At 42.4% G+C, this 23,639-nt stretch overlaps 1 protein-coding gene across 1 annotated transcript in view; it reads left to right on the top strand.

Moving 5' to 3' along the window:
- The window catches only part of LOC137368680 (hyaluronan and proteoglycan link protein 1-like), a 143,524-nt gene extending 124,885 nt beyond the window's left edge, over window positions 1-18,639 (top strand). Inside the window, exon 5 of the mRNA XM_068028828.1 lies at window positions 14,519-18,639. Coding sequence (XP_067884929.1) covers window positions 14,519-14,805 — 287 coding nt within the window. The 3' untranslated portion in view covers window positions 14,806-18,639. The remainder of the gene's footprint in view (window positions 1-14,518) is intronic.
- The last annotated feature ends 5,000 nt before the right edge of the window (window positions 18,640-23,639 follow it).

Genomic DNA, 23,639 nt, shown 5'->3' with positions numbered 1-23,639 from the left:
GAAAGCAACATAATTATAGGAAGTGTTGTGATTGGTTTTCTGCCATTGTCATTAATGAACTAGAACTTCTCAAAATTGCACAGAGGAAGATCTGTCACATTAATTGGTAGATGTAAGATTCTATTAAAATTAGTTGAGCTGAAAATGCAAGGGCTTTCTGACACAATTTTACATTTGGGCCGGGATCTGATTACACTGTGTCTCCTCCTTACATCAGGGATTCTGCAGAGCTTTTAAAGTATGGAACATCCATCTGTCCTTTAGAAAGCACAAGCCTGAGGGGGAACAAAGGGAGGGACTCCCAGTGCTGGGAGTTCCCCACTTATCTGGCTGTCAGAGCAAGAGCAATTCTCACCCATAGATCCAGGCTGTGATTAAGAACATAAGAACTAGGAGCAGGAGTAGGCAATTCAGCCCCTTGAGCCTGCTCCACCATTCAATATGATTATGGCTGATCTCATCTCGGCCTCAACTCCACTTTCCTGCCCGTTCTCCATAACCCTTCAACCCTTTACTAATTAAAAATCTGTCTATCTCCTCAAATTTACTCAATGTCCCAGCATCCACCACACTCTGGGGTAGTGAATTCCACAAACTCACAATCCTTGGAGAGAAGTAATTTCTCCTCATCTCTGTTTTAAATCTGCTACCCCTTATCGTAAAACTATGACTTCTCGTCCTAGATTGTCTCACCAGAGGAAACATCCTCTCTACATCTACTTTGTCAATCCCCTTAATCATCTTTATGTTAGATCTCCTCTCATTCTTCTAAACTCCAGAGAGTAAGGGCCTAAACTACTCAATCTCTCTTCATAAGACAAACCCCTCGTCTCTGGAATCAATCTAGTGAACCTCCTCTGAACTGCCTCCAATGCAACTACATCCCCCCCTCAGGTAAGGGGACCAAAACTGTACACAATACTGCAGGTGCAGTCTCACTAATGCCTTGTACAGTTGCGGCAACACTTCCCTACTTTTATACTCTATATTCGTTTAGCAATAAATGCCACAATTCCATTTGCCTTCCTTATTACCTGCTACAGCTGCAAACTAGTTTTCTGCGATTCATGCACGAGGACACCCAGGTCCCTCTGCACCGAAGCACTCTGAAGTTTCTCTCCATTTAGATAATAATTTGCCTTTCTATTCTTCCGACCAAAATAGATAACCTCACACTTATCCATGTTAAAGTCCATCTGCCAAATTTTGTCCCATTCACTTAACCTATCCATATCCATTTGTAAATTTCTTATTTCTTTATTGCAGCTTACTATCCCACTTATTTTAGTGTCATCTGCAAATTTGGCTATAGTAGTTTCTATCTCTGCATCCAAGTCATTAATATAGATTGTAAATAGGTGGGGCCCGAGGACCGAACCCTGTGGCACCCCACTAGTAACTTCTTGCCAACCAGAAAAGGACCCATTTATCCCGACTCTGTTTTCGGTTGGTTAGCCAATCCTCTATCCAAGCTAATAAATTGCCCCTAACCTCATGTGATCTTACCTTGTGTATTAACCTTTTGTGTGGCACCTTATCAAATGCCTTCTGGAAGTCCAGATAAACTACATCGACAGGATGCCCATTATCCACTTTACTTGTTACATCTTTAAAGAACACTAGCAAATTAGTCAAACACTATTTACCCTTCATAAAACCATGCTGACTCTGATGGATTGCGTTTTGACTTTCTAAATGTCCTGTTATTACTTCCTTAATAATGGATTCTAACAATTTCCCAACGACAGATGTTAAACTAACTGGTCTATAGTTTCCTACTTTCTGTCTCCCTCCTTTTTTGAATAAGGGCTTTATATTAGCATTTTTCCAATCCACTGGAACCTTTCCCGCATCCAGGGAATTTTGGAATATTATAACCAATGGACCCACTATCTCTGCTGCCACTTCCTTTAAGACCCTAGGATGTAGGCCAGCAGGCCCTGGGGACTTGTCTGCCTTCAATCCCAATAGTTTGCTCTGTACTTTTTTCCTAGTGATGATGATTGTTCTAAGTTCCTCCCTTTCTATAACCTCTATTATTTGTTACTATTGGGATGGTACTAGTGTCCTCCACCATGAAAACTGAGGCAAAATACTGATTTAGTGTCTCCGCCATTAACTCCCCAGTCTCATCCTCCAAGGGACCAACGTTCACTTTAGCTACTCTCTTCCCTTTTATATAATTATAGAACCTTTTGCTATCTGTTTTTATATTTTGCGCTAGTTTTCTTTCATAATTTACCTTTTCTATTTTTATTACTTTTTTCGTAGCCCTTTGTTGATCTTTAAAATGTTCCCAATCTTCCAGCCTCCACTGGCCTTTGCAATATGATATGCCTTAGTTTTTGTCTTTATGTTACCCTTAACTTCTTTGCTTAGCCATGGATGCTTTTTCCCCCTCTTACAATCTTTCTATCTGGAATATATTTTAGTTGGGAGGATTTGAATATCTCCTTAAACATCTATCATTGCTCATCAACTGGTCCTACCTTTTAGTCTTCCTGCCCAGTCCACTAGGGTCAAATCTGTCCTGATGTCTATGTAATTACCTTTGTTTAACTCCAGAACACGAGTGATTACAATTTTTTTGTACAATTGCTGTAAGGGGACAGCTGGGATGTTTCAAAGTTCTTTCCCAAAGGGGGAGGACCTCGCACCCCACCCCCCCCACCCCCAGAACTAATAAGTTGTGTCACAATATGTGGCATGTTGAGGGCCTTATATGTGCCCCTAGTGGCAAACCAGCCCACCATTCCCATGCAAATAAACAGACCTCCCCTGGCCCCGGGTCTGCAGCAGAACTCTGAGGCAGATGCATCTTGGAATGCATACTAATCCTACTGTAATTTATTGACCTAATGTGCATCCTAGAGCTCTGCTTGTCCCATTCGAACTGCCCTGTCCTTAAGCACAATGACTTACAGAATTATTTAGAAAAGCCTGAGAAGAATACCAGCTCTAGTCACCAATCGAATTCTGCAGGCTCCATGTAGTGTAATGGTTTGAAAGGGTTAATGCCTGGGACAGTGAGGAATATCTCCCACTGTGATATAAGAGATGACATAAGAGGGAGACTTGAAGATGCAAAGCAGCATGGCTTCAGTGACATTAGACATACTTCTGTAAAGCTGTATATAGTTCTTCAATATGTCAAGAACTAGTTATTGTTAAAATTACTGAAGACTCAGTATTCACTGCTAACTAGACAAACCAAACATACAACATGGTGAACAGCAGTGATTCTTGCCATACAACATCACAGCAGCTGTGAAGGACCTAGAAAACTTTGAAAAACAACTTTAAAGAAGGTTGGAAAGTTAGACCTGAAAAAAGTGGTGCCAAAACTGCAGAACTCGAAGTGGCTATGAGAAACTCTAGGGCTGCTCCATGGACAAAATGGAGACACGGAGTTGGGGAGTTGGCTTGCAGAAGCATGCAGACGGCACCACAGAAGCGTGGTGGTCTATGGGGAAAATAAATCCCGGTCCAGTGATCCAATACTTTGAGTCGGAGAACCAAGCAATGGTTGAGGATCTGGTGAGCAGCCCTTAAAGGGTAAAAAAATTGATTTTGATGGCACACTTGGCAGGTAGCTCGGGGAAAACTAGATCAAAGGATCCTAGGTCAGCCCCATTACATGTGGTGAACATGAGGCAGCACAACAAAAAGGCGACTGCAAATACTCGATACTCCAGGGGAAGGGAGTGAAGAGATTATTGAAATAACACTGAAAGATGTGTTCAAGAAATACATACCTAGTCTAGCAGAGATTCCCCAGGGAAAGATAGTGACCGCAGTACTGGAAGGCAAATTTAGAACAGCAAGTAAACTACCTAGAAAGCTTGGAAAAACCATGGATCTTAAATTTACACTGCCAGAGTGGTTTTCACACATGGAAGGACCATATCAAACTCAAAACTGGTCACTTTGGAGAAAAAGATTTTTGAGGTATAGAATTCCTTCAAAATTAGACAGAATCTGAAGCAGAACAAGTCAACACATTACTTTATTCCATAGGAGCAATAGCAGATGATATTGCAAGACAAGGTATTAATGAGACATCAGATAAATTTGAAGTCTTAAAAGCCTTTGAAAATTATTTCAACCTGAGGAGCAACAAGATTTGAGAAAGGGCCAAGTTCAACAGAATGGTCCAGAAACCAGGTGAACCAATAGATGCTTTTAGAATGGCCTCTACAGGCTAGTTGAAGGATGCAAATATGGAGATCTAAAAGCAGAATTAATATGAGACCACATTGTAGTGGGTATCACTGATGAATCACTATCAGATTTATTGCAGTCTAAAGAAGACCTCACCCTAGAAAATGTAACACAGCTGGTGAGACAAGCAGAGGTCCATGAGCAGAGCAGAGCAATCCTGAGAGGTGAAGAAAAACCTGCTTCAGGAAACCTCCAGTGACTGTACAGTTCCTTAAGCACAAGGCTGTAAAAGAAGCACAAGAAAAGGAGGTAGACTTGGGAGTCAATGTGCAAGACACCATAAAAACCCTGCCTGTACTGTGGTGGCAAAAAGACCCTCAGGCACAAACAGGATCCTGCAAACAAAGCAAAATGCTTTCACTGCAAGAAAGTTGGCCATTTTGGGAAGATGTGCCAAAGTAAAACCTCTACCTAAACAGGGTTTTTTTATTTGTTCATGGGATGTGGGTATCACTGGCTAGGACAGCATTTATTGCCCATCCCTAATTGCCCTGAGAAGGTGGTGGTGAGCCGCCTTCTTGAACCGCTGCAGTCCATGTGGGGTAGATGCACCCATATTGCTGTTAGGAAGCGAGTGCCAAGATTTTGACCCAGCGACAGTGAAGGAACGGGGATATAGTTCCATGTCATAGTGGTGTATGGCTTGGAGGGGAATTTGCAGTATGTGGTGTTCCAATGGATCTGCTGCCCTTGTCCTTCTAAGTGGCAGAGGTCGTGGGTTTGGAAGTTGCTGTCTAAGGAGCCTTGGTGCGTTGCTACAGTGTAGTTTATAGATGACACACACTGCTGCAACTGTGCGTCGATGGTGAAGGGAATTAATGTTTGAGGATGGGGTACCAATCAAGTGGACTGCTTTGTCCTGGATGGTGTTGAACTTGTTGAGGGTTGGAGCTGCATCCATCCAGGCAAGTGGAGAGTATTCCATCACACTCCTAACTTGTGAATTATTGATGGTGGACAGGCTTTGGGGAGTCAGGAGGTGAGTTACACGCTGCAGGAGACCCAGCCTCTGACCTGTTGTTGTAGCCATGGTATTTATATGGCTACTCCACTTCAGTCTCTGGTCAATGATAACTCCCAGGATGTTGATAGTGGGAGATTCAGTGATCATAATGCCATTGAATGTCAAGGGGAGATGGTTAGATTCTCTGTTTGAGAGAGTCATTGCCCGACACTTGTGTGGCGCGAATGTTACTTGCCACTTATCAGCCCAAGCCTGGATATTGTCCAGGTGTCATTGCATTTCTACATGGACTGCTTCAGTATCTGAGGAGTAGCGAATGGTGCTGAACATTGTGCAATGATCAGGGAACATCCCCATTTCTGGCCTTATGATTGAAGGAAGGTCATTGATGAAGCAGCTGAAGCTGGTTTAGCCTAGGACACTACCCTGAGGAACTCCTGCACTGATGTCCTGGAGCTGAGATGATTGATCTCCAAGAAAAGTAAAATGGGAAAGGTAGCCAAACCATGGCTGACAAGGGAAATTAGAGATAGCATTAGATCCAAGGAAGTGGCATATAAATTTGCCAGGAAAAACAATAGACCTGAGGATTGGGAGCAGTTTAGAATTCAGCAAAGGAGGACCAAGGGATTGAGTAAGAAGGGGAAAATAGAGTATGAGAGCAAGCTTGCGGGGAACATAAAAACTGGCTGTAAAAGTTTCTATAGGTATGTGAAGAGAAAAAGATTGGTGAAGACAAATGTAGGTCCCTTACAATCAGAAACAGGGGAATTTATTATGGGGAATAAAAAAATGGCTGACCAACTAAATGCATACTTTGGTTCTGTCTTCACAACGGAGGACACAAATATCATACCAGAAATGTTGGGGAACACAGGGCTTAGTGAGAGACAGGAACTGAAAGAAATCAGTATTAGTAGAGAAATGGTGTTGGGGAAATTGATGGGATTGAAGGCTGATAAATCCTCAGGGCCTGATGGTCTGCATCCCAGAGTACTTAAGGAAGTGGCCCTCGAAATAGTGGATGCATTGGTGGTCAACTTCCAAGATTCTATAGACTCTGGAACAGTTCCTACAGATTGGAGGGTAGCCAGTGTAACCCCACTATTTAAAAAGGGAGGTAGAGAGAAAGCAGGGAATTATAGACCAGTCAGCCTGACGTCAGAGTGGGCAAAATTCTAGAGTCCATTATCAAAGATTTTACAGCAGAGCACTTGGGGAACAGTGGTAGAATCGGAGAGAGTCAGCATAGATTTGTGAAAGGGAAATCATGCTTGACAAATCTACTAGAATTCTTCGAGGATGTAACTAGTAGAGGTGGAGCCAGTGGATGTGGTTTATTTGGACTGTCAGAAGGCTTTCGACAAAGTGGGGCGGTGCAGTGGTTAGCACCGCAGCCTCACAGCTCCAGCGACCCGGGTTCAATTCTGGGTACTGCCTGTGTGGAGTTTGCAAGTTCTTCCTGTGTCTGCGTGGGTTTCCTCCGGGTGCTCTGGTTTCCTCCCACAGCCAAAAGACTTGCAGGTTGATAGGTAAATTGGCCATTATAAATTGCCCCTAGTATAGGTAGGTGGTAGGGGAATATAGGGACAGGTGAGGATGTGGTAGGAATATGGGATTAGTGTAGGATTAGTATAAATGGGTGGTTAATGGTTGGCACAGACACGGTGGGCCGAAGGGCCTGTTTCAGTGCTGTATCTCTAAATCTAAAAAATCTAAAATCACAATCATCTTCCTTTGCTCTAGGTATGACTCCAACCAGCGGAGAGTTTCCCCCGATTCCCATTGACGCCAGTTTTGCTGGGGCTCCTTGATGCCATACTCGGTTAAATGCTGCCTTGATGTCAAGGGCAGTCACTCTCTCCTGACCTCTTGAGTTCAGCTCAGCTCTTTTGCCCATGTTTGAACCAAGGCTGTGATGTGGGCAGGAGCTGAGTGGCCTTGGCAGAACCCAAACTGAGTGTCACTGAGCAGGTTATTGCTAAGCAAGTGCTGTTTGATAGCACTGTTGATGACACCTTCCATCACTTTACTGATGATTGAGAGTAGACTGATGGGGCCATAATTGGCTGGGTTGAACTTGTCCTGCTTTTTGTGTACAGGGCATTTGGGCAATTTTCCACATTGCCGGGTAGATGCCAATGTTGCAGCTATACTGGAACAGCTTGGCTAGGGGTGCGGCAAGTTCTGGAGCTCAGGTCTTCAGTATTATTGCCGAAATATTGTCAGGGCCTTTGCAGTATCCAGTGCCTTCAGTCGTTTCTTGATATCACGCGGGGTGAATCAAATTGGCTGAAATCTGGCATCTGTGACACTGGGGACTTCAGGAAGAGGCCGAGATAGATTATCAACTAGGCACTACTGGCTGAAGATTGTTGCAAATACTTCAGCCTTATCTTTCGCACTAATGTGCTGGGCTCCCCCTTCATTGAGGATGGGGATATTTGTGGAGCCACCTACTCCAGTTAGTTGTTTAATTGTCCACCACCATTCACGGCTGGATGTGGCAGGACTGCAGAGCTTAGATCTGATCCGTTGGTTTTGGGATCGCTTAGCTCTGTCTATTGCATGCTGCTTACGCAGTTTGGCACACAAGTAGTCCTCTGTTGTAGCTTCATCAGGTTGACACCTCTGTTTTAGGTATGCCTGATGCTGCTCCTGGCATGCCCTCCTGCACTCTTCATTGAAACAGGTTGGTCTCCTGGCTTGATGGTAATGATAGAGTGGGGGATATGCTGGGTCATGAGGTTACAGATTGTAGTTGAGTACAGTTCTGCTGCTGATGGTCCACAGTACCTCATGGATGCCCAGTTTTGCATTGATAGATCTGTTCGAAATCTATCCCATTTAGCACAGTGATAGTGCCACACAACACGATGGACAGTATCCTCAATGTGAAGGCGGGACTTCATCTCCACAAGGATTGTGCGGTGGTCACGGACAGCTGCATCTGCGGCAGGCAGATTGGTGAGGACGAGATCAAGTATGTTTTTCCCTCTTGTTGGTTCCCTCACCACCTGCCGCAGACCCAGTCTAGCAGTTATGTCCTTTAGGGCTCGGTCAGTAGTGGTGCTACCGAGCCACTCTTGTTGATGGACATTGAAGTCCCCCACCCAGAGTTCATTCTGCACCCTTGCCACCCATAATGCTTCCTCCAAGTGGTGTTCAACATGGAGGAATACTGACTCATCAGCTGAGGGAGGGCGGTAGGTGGTAATGAGCAGGAGGTTTCCTTGCCCATGTTTGACCTGATGCCATGAGACTTCATGGGGTACGGAGTCAATCCTGAGGACACCCAGGGCAACTCCCTCCCTATTGTATTCCACTGTCCCACCACCTCTACTGGGTCTGTCCTGCCAGTGGGACAGGACATACCCAGGGATGGTGATGGTGGTGTCGGGACATTGTCTGTAAGGTATGATTCCGTGAGTATGACTATGTCAGGCTGTTGCTTGACTAGTCTGTGGGACAGCTCTCCCAACTTTGGCACAATCCCCCAGATGTTAGTAAGGAGGACTTTGCAGGGTCGACAGGGCTGGGTTTGCCGTTGTCATTTCCAGTGCCTAGGTTGATGCTGGCTGGTCCATCCAGTTTCATTCCTTTTTATTGAGTTTGTAATGGTTAGATACAACTGAGTGGCTTGCTAGGCCATTTCAGAGAGCATGTAAGAGTCAACCACATTGCTGTGGGTCTGGAGTCACATGTAGGCAGATTTCCTTCCCTGAAGGACATTAGTGAACCAGATGGGTTTTTACAACAATCGACAATGGTTTCATGGTCATCATTAGACTAGCTTTTAATTCCAGATTTATCGATTGAATTCAAATTCTACCTTCTGCTATGATGGGATTTGAACCCATGTCCCCAGAGCAATACCCTGGGTCTCTGGATTTCTAGTCCAGTGACAATACCACTACGCCACCGCCTCCCCCCTTTGCGCTTGGTATGACTCCAACCAGTGGAGAGTTTTCCCCCTGATTCCCATTGACTCCAGTTTTGCTGGGTTCCTTGATGTCATGCTCAGTCAAATGCTGCCTCGATGTCAAGGGCTGTAACTCTCAACTCACCTCTTGGAGTTCAGCTGTTTTTGTCCATGTTTGAACCAAGGCTGTAATGAGATCAGGAGCTGAGTGGCCCTAGTGGAACCCAAACTCAGCATCAGTGAGCAGGTTTTTGCTAAGCAAGTACCACTTGATAACACTGTTGACAACACCTTCCATCACTTTACTGATGATTGAAAGTAGACCGATGGGGCAGTAATTGGCTGGCTGGGATTTGTCCTGCTCCTTGTGTACAGGACATACCTGGGTAGATGCCAGTATTGTAGCTGTACTGGAACATCTTGGCTGGGGCGTGGCAAGTTCTGGAGTACAGGTCTTCAGTATTATTGTCGGAATGTTGTCAGGGCCCATAGCTTTTGCAATATCCAGTGCCTTCAGCCATTTCTTGATATTACGTGGAGTGAATCAAATTGGTTGAAAACAGGCATCTATGATGTTGGACTTCAGGAAGAGGCCGAGATGGATCATCCACTCGACACTTCTGGCTGAAGATTGTGGCAAATGCTGCAGCCTCATCATTTTCACTGATGTGCTGGGCTCCCCCATCATTGCGGATGGGACATTTGTGGAGCTAACTCCTCCAGTGAGTTGTTTAATTGTCCACCACCATTCAGTATTGGATGTGGCAGGACTGCAGAGCTTAGATCTGATCCGTTGGTTATGGGATCGCTTAGCTCTGTCTACTGCATGCTGCTTCTGCTGTTTGTCACGCAATTAGTCCTGTGGTGTAGCTTCACCAGGTAGACACCTCATTTTGAGGTATGCCTGGTGCTGCTACGGCATGCCCTCCTGCACTGTTTGAACCAGAGTTGATCCCCGGCTTGATGGTAATGGTACAGTGGGAGATATGCCGAGCCATGAGGTTACAGATTGTGGTTGAATACAATTCTGCTGCTGTTGATGGCCCACAGCAGCTCATGGATGCCTAGTTTTGTGTTGCTAGACCTGTTCAAAATCTATCCCATTTAACATGGTGGTAGTGCTACACAACACGATGGAGGGTATCCTCAAACTGAAGACAGGACTTTGTCTCCACAAGGACTGTGAGATGGTCACTCCTACCAATACTGTCATGGAAAGATGCATCTGCGACAAGCAGATTGGTTAGGATGAGGTCAAGTACATTGTTCCCTCTTGTTGGTTCCCTCACCGCCTGCCGCAGACCCAGTCTAGCATCTATATCCTTTAGGGCTCGGTCAGTAATGGTGCTACCGAGCCACTCTTGGTGATGAAGCCCCGCACCCAGAGGACGTTCTGCACCCTTGCCACCCTCAGTGCTTCCTCCAAGTGGTGTTCAACATGCAGGAGTACTGACTCATCAGCGGGGGGTGGTGGGGGTGGTGGTGGTAGGTGGTAATCAGCAGGAAGTTTCCTTGCCCATTTTTGACCTGATGCCATGAGACTTCATGGGGTCCAGAGTCGATGTTGAGGGCTCCCAGTGCAACTCCCTCCTGACTGTATACCACTGTGCCGCCGCCTCTGGTGGGTCTGTCCTGGTTGGACAGGACATGCCCAGGGATGGTGATGGGAGTGTCTGGGACATTGTCCATAAGATATGATTCCGTGAGTGTGACTATGTCAGGCTGCTGCTTGACTAGTCTGTAGGACAGCTCTCCCAACTTTGGCACAAGGCCCCCAGATGTTAGCAAGGCGGTTCTAGCAGAAAAGTGAGATAAATGACCCTAATGTATTCTGGACTGCAGATATATATGGCAATGGACATATCACAAACTTTAAACTAGGCACTGGAGCATGTATAACAGTTTTATTAGACCGTGAATCGTGGTTATCAATGCATTGCCTGCAACAGACAGAAACTCAATTACATGGTCCAGAAGGGATTGAACTGAAAGTCAAGTCAAAGGTACAAGCAACACTCCAGTAGAAAGGAAAGCAGCTATTGGAAATACTATGTTCTACAGAATCAAGAATTTTCTCATGTAAAAGAGCTTGTATAGATCCTAATCTTAGCAGGAAAGTGGACGGAGTTAAGCAGCAAGAATCCAGGAGTCACTTCCAAAAAGACTTTCTGAAATTATTTAATGGTCTAGGAAGACTTAAGGCCGAATATGGTATTCCTTAGCAAAAAGATGCTAAACCTGTATATCTTTAAACACCTGAAAAGTTACCACACCTACTAATGAAGCAAGTGCAATGTGGATTAGCACCATCAGAACTGTTGATGCTCAAAACACAACTTCCCAACCTACCCAAAAAATTACTTCCAGGGCTAGAAGTCCAGGATTATCAGAGTTCAAGACAGAAAAAAGTCTTATAGTGATAAGCTTGTTGTTTTCGATAAAAGGAGATATCGTACCAGTAACCTCCCCAAGTTGATGGAAAAAGAAAGGCTATGGGTACGAGACCAAAGGCAGAGAAGGAGTAATCATCCAGAGAGATGATAATCAACAGAGATCTTATAGTACCTTCTGAACGATGTACTAAATAAGAAGAAACAGGAGAAATATTTATTTCTATTCATGAAAGACATCAAATCAGTCATACATTTGAATGAACCTGTAATTCAGAAAGCATTGGATACTAAAAACCTCAATAAAGGCCGTCCAAGTCAAGAAACAAGAGTTCAGAGAAAAACGTCTGATCTTCTGAGTCTAACAACACGATCAGGGAGAGTTGTTGAGCCTCCTGACAGATTGAATCTGTGTCAGATTTGAGGGGGAGATGGGGTAGTATGTAGAAGTAAAAATGAATTGTACAAAAAAAATATATGGACAAAGACTTGGGAGAAATGTTGTGCGAGGGTTGTGATGCAAGATGACATGAGAGAGAGACTTGAAGAGAAAAGAAGCAAGAAATACTCAGCAGGTCTGGCAGCAACTGTGGACGGAGAAACCGAGTTAATGTTTCAGGTCAGTGACCTTTCATGTTGATTTTTCTGATGAAAGGTCACAGAGCTGAAATGTTAACTCTACTCGTCTTTCCACAGATGCTGCCAGACCTGAGTATTTCCTGCACTTGATGTTTTTATTTCAGATTTCCAGCATCCGCAGTTTTTTGCTTTTATTTTAAAGAGAAGTAACATGGTTTCTGTGGAGTTAGACGTACTTCTGTGAAACTGCATATAGTTCTTTAATATGTCACAAACTAATTATTGTTAAAACTTACCGAAGACCCTGTAATCTCTCCTAGCTAGATGAACTAAACATACAACACTCCATTGATGAGGTAGTCTACTACTGCTTGGTCAATTATTAACTGTGGCCTAGAATACTGCAAGCCTGTCTGTGCCTGGTTCATGCATTTAAATTCTGAATCTGCCACAGAGGATTGACTTGGTTTTGAATTTCCATTGTGTCACCTTGGAACCACCTTGACCTCCTGGAGATTTTGTTTCCCTCCCGTCCATGAAGAATAGACACAAGTTGCCGATTAGACAACTGACAAGTGTGGATGCTAGCCCTTAATGGATGAACACCACACACCAGAAGTTCCTCACGAGTGGCAAGGTGACAGCACAATAGATCATAAAATATGTGAATGCATTATCACCATGGGGCATCATGAAAATGATTAGTTAGAAAATCACAGCAGCCCAGAGTTGAATTTCTGATGTGCACTGGGGTTGAATTTTGTGGTGCACCTCCTTCCCCTCCACCTCACCCCCCTGGTGAGATTCTACCGTGACCAGGCAAATAACAGCCCAGCACCGGGATCCCCATCCCTTTAAAGGTGGAGATCCCAGCTCCAAGAACTGCTGGCCAATTACAGAGCCGGCAGCTCAGCAGTATCAGCAGCAGGAGCGGTGGCCACTGCCAATACTGCAGAGGACTTGGACCCAGGCCCAGTGATGGATAGCCAGGCCCCATGTAAGTGAGGCGGGGTTGCCTGGGCAGGTCTGGTGGGCCCTGGCGATGATGGGGGATGACATTTAGTACAGGGGAAGGATGGTCCAATGAGGTGAGTTTTTTGTTGGCAAGGGACCCTCTGTAGGCCAAAGATTGCCAACGGAGGATGGCACCGTCCCCTGCAAACTCACAGGGAGGTCACCTTGTTTTACTGGGTGACCTCCCCACATGGCGGAGACCCCTCCCCACCCCCCCCTGCCCTCGCCCCCGCCACTGGTTAAATCCCAGCGATGGCAGGAAGAGACTCTTAAGTGGCTGTTAACAGGCCTCTTAAGGGCCTCAATTGCCCTCTGGGTGGGAAGGCCGTCTTCGGCCTATTCCACCCCAACTAAATTGTGGAACGACAGGAAGGGCCCTCCACCCTCGCCTTCTGTCACAATCCTATGTTCCCCCTGCCTCCTAGCCCATTTCCGGGGGCCTCATAAAACTCAGCCGAGTATGCAAGGCTCTCTGCCAGCACTGCAGACTTGTAATATTACCCATTAATCATCCTAACCTTGTGTAGGTCACTGGTGAGGCTACATTTGCAATATTGCAATATAGTTTTGGGTGCTCTACCTGCAAAATAGCACCAAGGCATTGGTGAAAATTCAGAGAAGAGTGACAAAGATGTTTCTAAAAAAGAAAAGAAAGAAAGTTTTGCATTTATATAGTGCCTTTCGCAATCTCAACATGTCCCAAAGCGCATGGTGCACTGAAGTACTTTGAAAGTAGCCACTGTAGTAACCTAGGAAACACAGCAGTAAATGTGCGCACAGCAAGATCCAACAAGCAGCAACATGATAATAACCAGATAATCTGATTTATTTAGTGATGTTGGTTGAGGGGAAAATGTTGGCTAGGATATGGGAAGAACTCTGAAAGTGCCATGAGAGGGCAGAACTTTTCCAGCCTTCCTTCGTAGTTTGTATTTCTTCATATCATCAGCACTGCAACCCCTCTGTTGCTTCAACATCCATCCTTCAATGTCCCCTCACCACCATCCCACCCGATTATATGCTCTTCCACCTCCAAACCTGCCATGGCGGAGAGCATAAAACTCCCCCCATGGTTTTGTTCTACATCGATGTGATCTCAGAATATGTTTCCTGTGTATAGATCAGCCCATTCCATATAAGGATCAGGAATAGCTTCTTTAATGTTGCAAAGACTGAAGAACATTATGTGCATCACGAACTCAAAGAAACTAAAATGAGAGTATATCATTCTGAGAAAATAATGCAATAGGTATTACTTTATCCATTTGCTAAATTGCTGTTTAATAATCATCAGATTAAATCACTTTATTCTAATGGATTAAAAATATGCATTTTTTGACAGTTGCATAAAATGCTTCAGTTAACAATTTTGTCAATAGCTAACTCTGAATTCTTCTAACTGATTTACTATTTTTGAATTCCTCTTAGGGCGGTTCTACTATCTGATTCACGTTAGAAAGCTGACCTATGGTGAAGCTGTACAGGCCTGTATTAAAGATGGATCAAGGATTGCTAAAGTTGGCCAGATGTATGCAGCTTGGAAGTTGCAGGGTTACGACCGCTGTGACGCAGGCTGGCTAGCCGATGGCAGTGTTCGCTATCCAATCAGCAGACCCCGGAAGCGGTGCAGTGAAACCGAGGCAGCCGTGCGCTTCGCTGGCTTCCCAGATAAGAAACACCGGTTATATGGTGTCTACTGCTTCAGAAGCAACTGATAATTCATATAAAAGCTTAGATGGAGACGCGTGTTATTTTAATTCTGCACATGTGAAGGATGTACTTTCAATGACATGAACTCAAAACATCTTACTAAAACTGTGATAAAACTATTTTTACTTACTGTATAATGCCATTTTCATACAAGCCAAAACATTTTTCTTTGTTGTAATGTATCATACAATCATTAAATTTTAAAAATAATATAATTTTTATAGGAAGCTATACGAAGATTTAGCACCATTTTGCTTCTTTTTAAAGTAGAAGTTAGCAAAAGTTACCCTAAACATTGCCCTGACCGTATCTAATAGATAGAAAATTCAGGAATGGATGGGGCATGTCATAGCTAGACCTTATTAAGAGTTGTATGGCCATTCAATTGGGCAAAATGGGCATTTCTCAGGCAACCTTTCAATCTTTTTGTCAAATATACAAACATTCAGATTTACCTTTTAAACTTTCTGAATTGTAGTGCGTTTCTGACTCTCCAAGAAAGTTGGGCACAACAGTGGAGAATCTTGGCACTACACTCTAAATTCACGCAGCATACTATTAATTCATCCAATATTTTATATATCTGATTTGGCTGCCATTGAAGATGCATGCTTTAGCAAAACCATTAGATGTTGAACAATTTAGAAAAACCCTGTACCATTCTAGTTTTGCCAGAGTTGGTGATATGTCATACTTGATGAATTTGCTAGTTTTATCCCTGAACTTTAATAACAATTTTCGTTGTCAAGAAAATAAAAGAACATGAGATTGTACCACTTTTCCCAATGGTGCTATGTGGCTTTGCACCATATTTGGTAGCAACATTTTGAAGTCAGTAAGTGGTACTGTGCTGCACTAAGATGTTAATTAGGTGAACAAAAAGTTGTTTATCAGAGATCTAATACTTTGTTTTAAGTTCCTCAAAAAGTTTTATGAAATAGTATTTGGGACATAAGCCTTTTGCTGATTCCTTTTAAATAAGTAAAATCTAGAAGAAAATGAGGCAACATGACTATAAAATCAATTAGTCTGTGACCGTCATTGTACCCACAGCAAAGACTTAAAGTCTGCATGAAAACTGCAAAACTAAACTTTTGTTACTAGTTATAGGGTCAAAAGATCCGTAATTTCCCAGTGCAATCATTGTATAGTGCCAAGAAAAATGTAAAAGCAGGTCCAACGTGTATTTCCCTCTGGCTATGATGCAACTTTTCTCAAATTATTGTAGATTAATTTTCAGATTTTTATTGTTAAGCACAACTGTTCGATGCACACAGAGGGCAGCATTTTATGTGCCCCTTAGGGATGGGGTGGAGGCGGGGGTCCCATAAAATTGTGTTGGAAGACGGGGGCGTAGTGCCTGTTGCCTTTCCAACACCAGTTAATGGCCACTTAAGAGCCTCTTTCCACTGCTGCTGAAGTTTTACCAGCAGCAGGCTTTGCCCAGTAAAACAAGGCAGCCTCCCTGTAGGCTGGTTTGGGGGGGGGGGCCTCATCTGTAGGCAATCTGTAGCCCATGGAGGTCGCCCCTCCGCTAACAACAACGCCCCCCCCCCCCACCCCACCCACCCTCAGTGACCAACCTTCACCCAACCACCTCACTGGGGCCTGCAGGACTGGCCCCCATGAGCCTGCCACACTTACCAGAGGTCGGGGCTCCAGCACTGGTCTTGGTCCTAGGCTTCCTGTAGTACCATCAATAGCTACCACTCCCGGTGGCGCTGGCAGTACTGCTGAGCTGCCAGTCCTCGGATTGGCTGGCAGCTCTTGGAGGTGGGATCCCCAATTCTGAAAGGATGGGGATCCTGATGGCAGAGAGTTAATTGGCTGCCCGCTGTGGAAATCGTCCAGGGGCCCAAAACAGAGCCAAGGCAGGATCACCGCCTGCCTTCCAGCCTATCACCAGGAACCCTGCCATCAGGGTAAAATTCAGCCCATCGTATTTTTCTCTCTCCCTGAACAAATTGTTGTGGTTATTGTGTTGCATAATAAATTGTCTGAGAAATGCAACACCTTCCTTAACATCTTCATGTTTTATGAGAAAGTGAGGAGCTGTCCTTGAAGATAGACTTTATTCTGTTGGTTTTAGTGATTCTGTTGCAACTCAAAACAATAATTAGGTGCAGTTAAACAGTACTTTGCAGGTCACAGTGTGTGCACAATTCACAATGAACTCATAGAATAAAGTGATATTGGCACAGTTTACAATGTGTTAGAAGATTTTATATTGGATGAAAGATCATCATAGCTTTCCATGAGATGTCTGTGATGTTTTTAGGGGATTGTTATCATTTATGAAGGAACTCCAGTAATAGACCAACACTGGTGTGATGCCATTTCTTTAGTTGTATGCTTAAAGAAATGAAATAAATCTGGTTTTTTTCACAAGTTTCATTCTCTTCCAATGTTACATTATAAAGGTCAGACTTGGCCTTCATTCTACTTTCTTTCATTTTAAGATTTAAAATTTTGTTTTAATTTCCTTGCCCCTGTTGGATATATTTGCTGGCTATACCACAGGTTCACAGTGTGCTTCATGCAGCATTCAACTTGTGCACAAGTCAAAGGTTACTAATGGAGTTGCTCCATCTAACCAGGAAATCATCTGTAAAGTAAGCTGTTTTCAAAACATGTTTTCAACCCCAATTTCATTCATCACTAACAAAAAGAGAATAGAAACTTTATTTAATGGTTGATCCAATAGCCAGATCACAAGCCCATAAACACAACAGGCAATCCCTACATGGAATTCACAACTGGATAGTCTTACTTAGTTTGAAAGTTTTTTTTTAAATTGGATATTGATCATGAGTGTGATCTACTTTCAGTTTAACAATGCCTGGTGCCCTATTCTGTTGCTCTTTAGTTTTGACATTGTGCACTGGTTGTTACCTTCGGTAATAAAGTACTGAAATATGTCACCCCCACTTCTCACTTGTGACTCTGTTCCAATGAAAATGAGAGTTTCTGACTGGGCAAAAAAAACGACCTAGTTCTGGGTCTTAATTAGATGCCATATGGTATGTTTACCAGAACAGCTACCAATTGGAGTAGGAGTGACCGTGAATGAGAATAAGAATGTGGTGTAGTTTTAATATAATCACATATGCCATTTATTTATTGTGTCAGAAAGACATTACTTATTTAGTGCAGGAATTGATCAACAGTAGTCCAGTTAATAGAGAACCTTGTTCAATGTCTAAACTTTGCCATGGATTCACATGCTTAGATTCTTTACATGATGTAACACAAGAATATTTAATCTGACTAATTCATAAGAAAATGGTATTTAAATGTTAGCCATTGTGAGATCAAAGTGCACTGCATTGTCAAGAACCAGGTGTTACATGGTGCATTCCCACTGAATAAACTGTGACATAATGCATAACGCGATTACAAGTGTGTTATGATACCAGATTTGTCACTTGTACAGCAATTGTATTCCAATGGAATGCATCATGTCAAATTATGCCATGAATGCTTTCGTGTTTTCCTGCGCTTTTTTCTGATTACTTATTTCTGCTTTTAACCTGATACTTTTTCGTGGTAGAAAAGTTTTCATATCAAACCTTGTGACATGATTACACTCAAAGTCGTTCTGACATTGTGTCAGTGTATTAATGGTTGAGATAGCATGATTATCCTGAATGCTAAATTAAACTAATTGCGGGTGAGTTTCAACGATGGTGCAAATCAGCTGGACAATGGTATTTTCATAGTCAAGCTTCATCTACACATCACCAGGGATTTATGAGAACTGACAGAAGCTTACCAATTGGGAGAAGGCAGCAAATCTGGCAGTTCCTTCACAAAAATGAGCTGAAAGTACATGCTTAAAGAGGGGTAGGGAAGGAAATTCTGGTGGCGGTGGGGGGGGTGCGGTGCGGTCATAAAAGTATTAGGCTTGGAAGATTTACGTAGGGCCAGAAGGAGCATGAATGCTCAGTGACTCCTGAAAATTGTACCTGAGCGTTACAACCCGTGTAGGATCCAAATTTAAATATTTTAATCAGGCATCTGCCTGTTTCAAGCAGAATTGATGGCCATTTATTTCAAGGTCTGTTCAAAAATAGAGTTGGATGGGCCTCAGAAGGCAAGTGAGTGGTAATTTTTTTTTTAAACTGCTTATTGCCCTATTTTTTTTCAGCATGAACAGGACAGTAGTGCAAACAAAGCCAGCCACCTGGGAGAGAATTTGTTGGGTTAGGAAATGAAACTATGTTGAATAGATAGGGAGATTCTGCTGTGCTGAGGAGCAACATTGTGCTGAATGAGACGTGAAGTTTTGCCTTTCGCAACACAACTGTTGTGATTGTGGTGGTTTAGAAAAGAGAGCATGCTGAGTTTTGATAGCAAGACTGTCAGTTAGGAAGGTACAGATTGCCTCTTCAAAAGCATTTTTCTGGAAAGAGTGTGACTTGAGTTGGGAGGGAAAATGAGGAATTTATCAGGTAGATGAAATTTGTCTCAGGGAGAGGTTGCATGTGGTAGACTGGGATTGAAAATGTTGTAGGGCTTTTTACATGTTTAACTGCGTCTAAAGGAATGATTTTTTTTTGCTCATACTTGTTTTTCTGGCTCTATGTTAAGACTGTATGCAGTGGGCAGTATTGAATGGTATAAAGGTCCCATCAGTAGATATTTGAGCTTCAATTGTGCTGTACAGTTCAATTACTTCTCTGCTGCATTCTCCCTTTGCGCTTTTTTTGTCCAATCAGAATGTATCTCAGAATGTGCATGCAGCGGCATTACTTGGGCAGGCCATTTTTTTGGCAAAATGTTATATGCTGCAGGCATATTTTTCAATGCACAATATGAATGCTTTGTTTAGAGTTTGGCAGTCATTGCCTGGGAAGTACAACTGTACATCGTGTGACTTTAGAGATATTCCAATTAATACTGAGATAAATTAGTTGTATAAGACCTCAGGATAGTTAGCTGGCAAAACTGCAGAGCAGAGGAACCATATGATTTAATATCATATCATATGAATCAATATCATATGATTTTGATACATTCAAAATATTTGTATCATTGTAACATTCCTAATATACGATACTTCTTCATATTCAGCTACATCGAGAGTTTATCATTGAATAAAACACCCAAATGTTACTAACAAAAACTGCTACTGTCTGTCACATAATGAAAGCTAAAAGAAGAGACATAAAGGCCACAAGTACAAATCTGGAGGAAGTGGTTTTAAACTAGCAGTTGCTTTTGTGGCTTGTCACAGAGAAAGTTGCAAATGATATTAAGGAATATGATGGGATAAACTTCATAATAAATTAGTCTGAATTGACATAGACAGTTGTTTGGCTTGTGCAACAAATACTCAAAGAAGCAGTTTGGAATGTTTCAATAATTAAGTTATGTTTCCTTAGCTCATCTGAAATCCGTTAGTTGCTGTGGAATGTAAAACTTGGTGTTTTAACCTGTTTAAGCTCGTACTGTATAAGGGGTATGAATAATTGAAGCTATCAATTCATACACACTAACAATTTTAGATTAAGATTTAGCTGACTAGAACATACATGCTTAAATTCAATGTAGACCTCTTTGTTTATTGATAATTTCTTTTAAATTGTGTCAATTTATTTGAGTTGGAGAAAGAGTAATCTTGTAACCTTTTTTCAAAGATATATGTACTATATATAAGTGAGATGAGCAAATCCTGAAATTGAAAAAAAGGCTTATTCTCAAGGCTTGACTATGCACAGCAATCCTTCTTGAATACCATACAATGTATAAAGAATATTGTATCATGCATTGTATGAAATGTGGATTTAGGAGGTGGATTAAGGAGCTAGTTCAAGATTGTGACACTGATTCATGCAGAGATCCAGATTTTTCTGGATCCCTATATATCCTTTATCAGTTAAGCACCTCATCTCAAGCATCTTTCTTATGGCCAAACGTTAGTTTTTGAATGTGCATAAATATACAGTCCAATATATGGGTCAGATGAATGCAACTTCCCATTAGCATGCAATCTCTGCTTCAGCTGGTGGACCAATGACACAGTAAACGTTTATTGCTGACTGTGTTTTAAATAGCGCCAAGGTTTGCTGCATAGGTCTTGCCCAAGGGAAAGATGCTGTTTTGTTTTGCTGACGATACTTTTTTTTTCCTGCTGTCACATACTGCAGTATTTTGTCACTCTGTATTATTTTTAATTTTAACCCTTGGAGGACTGAATACGTTTCTACAACCAGCAGCAGTCTGGTGGCATCAGTACAGAAATCTAATGTTATGGAGGAAGAAAATGCAAATTTATTTTTTAGAACAGAAGCACATTTTAATGGCACTAAACATTTGGCATGCTGCTGGGTGCAGAAAGAGACTTTCAGGACTCCGTGGGCCCTGTGCTCTCTTGCTATGTAAATAGAATTTATGATGTGCTTCTATGTTTGTATGCCATCCTTGCATTTATTTGCACTGTACCGTATTAGTACTATTAATGTGTCTTCTCGAAAATTACTTGGAATACATTAACAAAGTAAAGCAACTGATTTAATATAATGTAAATTGTAGCATAACATATGAAAAGTTTGGTAAAAGTCAACCCCAAAGATCAATATTTGAAGGAATTTATTTCAAGTATTAAAAAACATTTTTTTTTGCATTTTGTGACAGGAGCACAGCAATGCTAATAAAAGTATGAATCAAAGCCTCTCCTTGAGTTTTATTTTGAAATTTGTTATCATGCTATTTTATCAAATGAAGTAATACTCTCTGTTTCCAAACACAGCCCCAACAAATGATGCAGAGCACTCTAATGCATTGCAGGCTATTATTGAGGGTGTTTCCATGTAATTGTATAATACTTTCAATTGCTCATTTCATGCACACACAAAAAGGGGTCGATTTTGAATGCTCTCACCTGGCAGTAATGGGACAGTAATGGCCTCAAAATGTGTTCAGTGGACTCACTGCCCCATTAACACCAGTGAAGCACTGGCTTCATTTTGAAAGGGGCCACCACTAGGTGTCCAAAGTGCCTGTCTATTTCAGGCGATCAGCCCCTTATAAAATGGAAATAGAACCCCGATTGCCATTTAGATAGGAACAGGTCAGGGCTCGCAAAAGTACAAGCTCCAGTCAGTTGGACAGATGATGAAAAAGAACAGGGCCTCTAATGGTACAAAAGCAATATACTACAGATGCTGGAAATCTGAAATAAAACAAAGTGCTGGAAATACTCAGCAGGTCAGGCAGCATCTGTGAAGAGAGAGAAACAAAGTTAACTTTTCAGGTCAATAACCTATTGTCAGAACTGGGAAAAGTTAGAGATGCAATAGGTTTTAAGCAAGTGAAAGGAGGGAGGGTGGGAAAAAGATCAAAAGGGAAGGTCTGCGTTAGGGTGGAAGGCACCATGAATCATTTTGTCATTTAGTCTTTCCTGCCTTCCACCCTATCACAGACCTTCCCTTTTTGTTCTTTTTCCCACGCTCCCCCCTTTTGCTTGCTTAAAACTTATTACATCTCTTAATTTCCCAGTTCCGATGAAAGATCATTGACCTGAAACGTTAACTTCTCTCTCCACAGATGCTGCCAGAATTGCTGAGAATGTTCAACATTTTCTGCCCAATAAAGATGAGTTTTTTGGGGGGGCCTTGGAGCTGTGGTCAAGTCCTCCGCAATCCCAACCTCGACCGCTACTTATCTTGCTGACAGCATCTGAGGCTCAATTTTCAGTGTTCAATCTGGTGAGCTTGGCTCTGTAGTTTCACGATGTTTTAAATGAGGCCAGTGCCTCAAAATGATATGTGGCCTCTTCACCGCTGCAATGGGTGGTCAATCGAAAAGCTCTGCTAGTCGGGTGCAAAAAAGTCCAAATCTAGTCCAAATTGCTTTGACCCGTGCTGAGCCCCAAAGGGTGAACAAGCTATTCTGTGTAGGAACATTTTATGAATTTATCTTTTACTTGTTAAATTTATTGACATGGTAGAGTGTTATAAAACAAGTATTAACAATGTAATCACTTTTATTTCTGATAACTGAAAGGACATTACACCAAAACAAGTTGTTTAAATTACTTCAAGAAGCAAGTTTAAGATTTTGTTGAGGGGGAGGGGGGGGTGGTGTGTTGGAGGAAAGAAGATCTATTAACTCTTTTATTTAATCTGTGTCAGAGATGACAGTTTTGCTGTTTAAGTGTGAATCTTGATCTTTTTGCTGTACTTGACCTTTGCTGCAGTGTCTCTTTTGGTAAATGTATTATTTATATTGAATTTGCATAGTGTGCCTTATTTTTCAGGCACTATGTTGCATTATTCCAAAAGATGCACAGAGCTGATGGAAGCTGTGACTTTCACAGCAACACAGTTTGAATGTCCATCATGAACAAACAGAATTTTTTTTAAGGATGTGTTTGTTGACCTAAATGGTCAACACTGTTCTGATGAAAGGTCTCAGACCTAAAATGTTAACTCTGCTTCTCTCTCCACAGATGCTGCCTGACCTGCTGAGTATTTCCAGCACTTCCTGTTTTTATATCACATATGCTAATTGTTCTTGAAGATATAGTCGTGTCATATGTAAACATTAATGGGGCATTCCAACATTACTCTTGAAAGTAAACAGTTTAAATGAATATTAATGAACTCACCCAGCATTAACTTGTTTTGGGTGAAGTGCTTGTTAAGCAACAATTAAAGGGAACATACAAATTTACTTGGGATTTACTTGATTCCCACACAGCATTAATGTTGCACATTTGAACCTGCCATTAAGTGCGCGAGAGGGAATCAGCAGAGCTTTGGAAGTCAGCAGAGTAAATAATAGAATTAGTTAGAGTCTTTTAGTAAATAGACATATAGGGCAGGAATTTGAGTTT

This window comes from Heterodontus francisci, chromosome 4 (assembly GCF_036365525.1).
Source record: "Heterodontus francisci isolate sHetFra1 chromosome 4, sHetFra1.hap1, whole genome shotgun sequence".
NCBI classification, from domain to species: domain Eukaryota; kingdom Metazoa; phylum Chordata; class Chondrichthyes; order Heterodontiformes; family Heterodontidae; genus Heterodontus; species Heterodontus francisci.
This window is presented reverse-complemented; position numbering and strand designations above follow the sequence as displayed.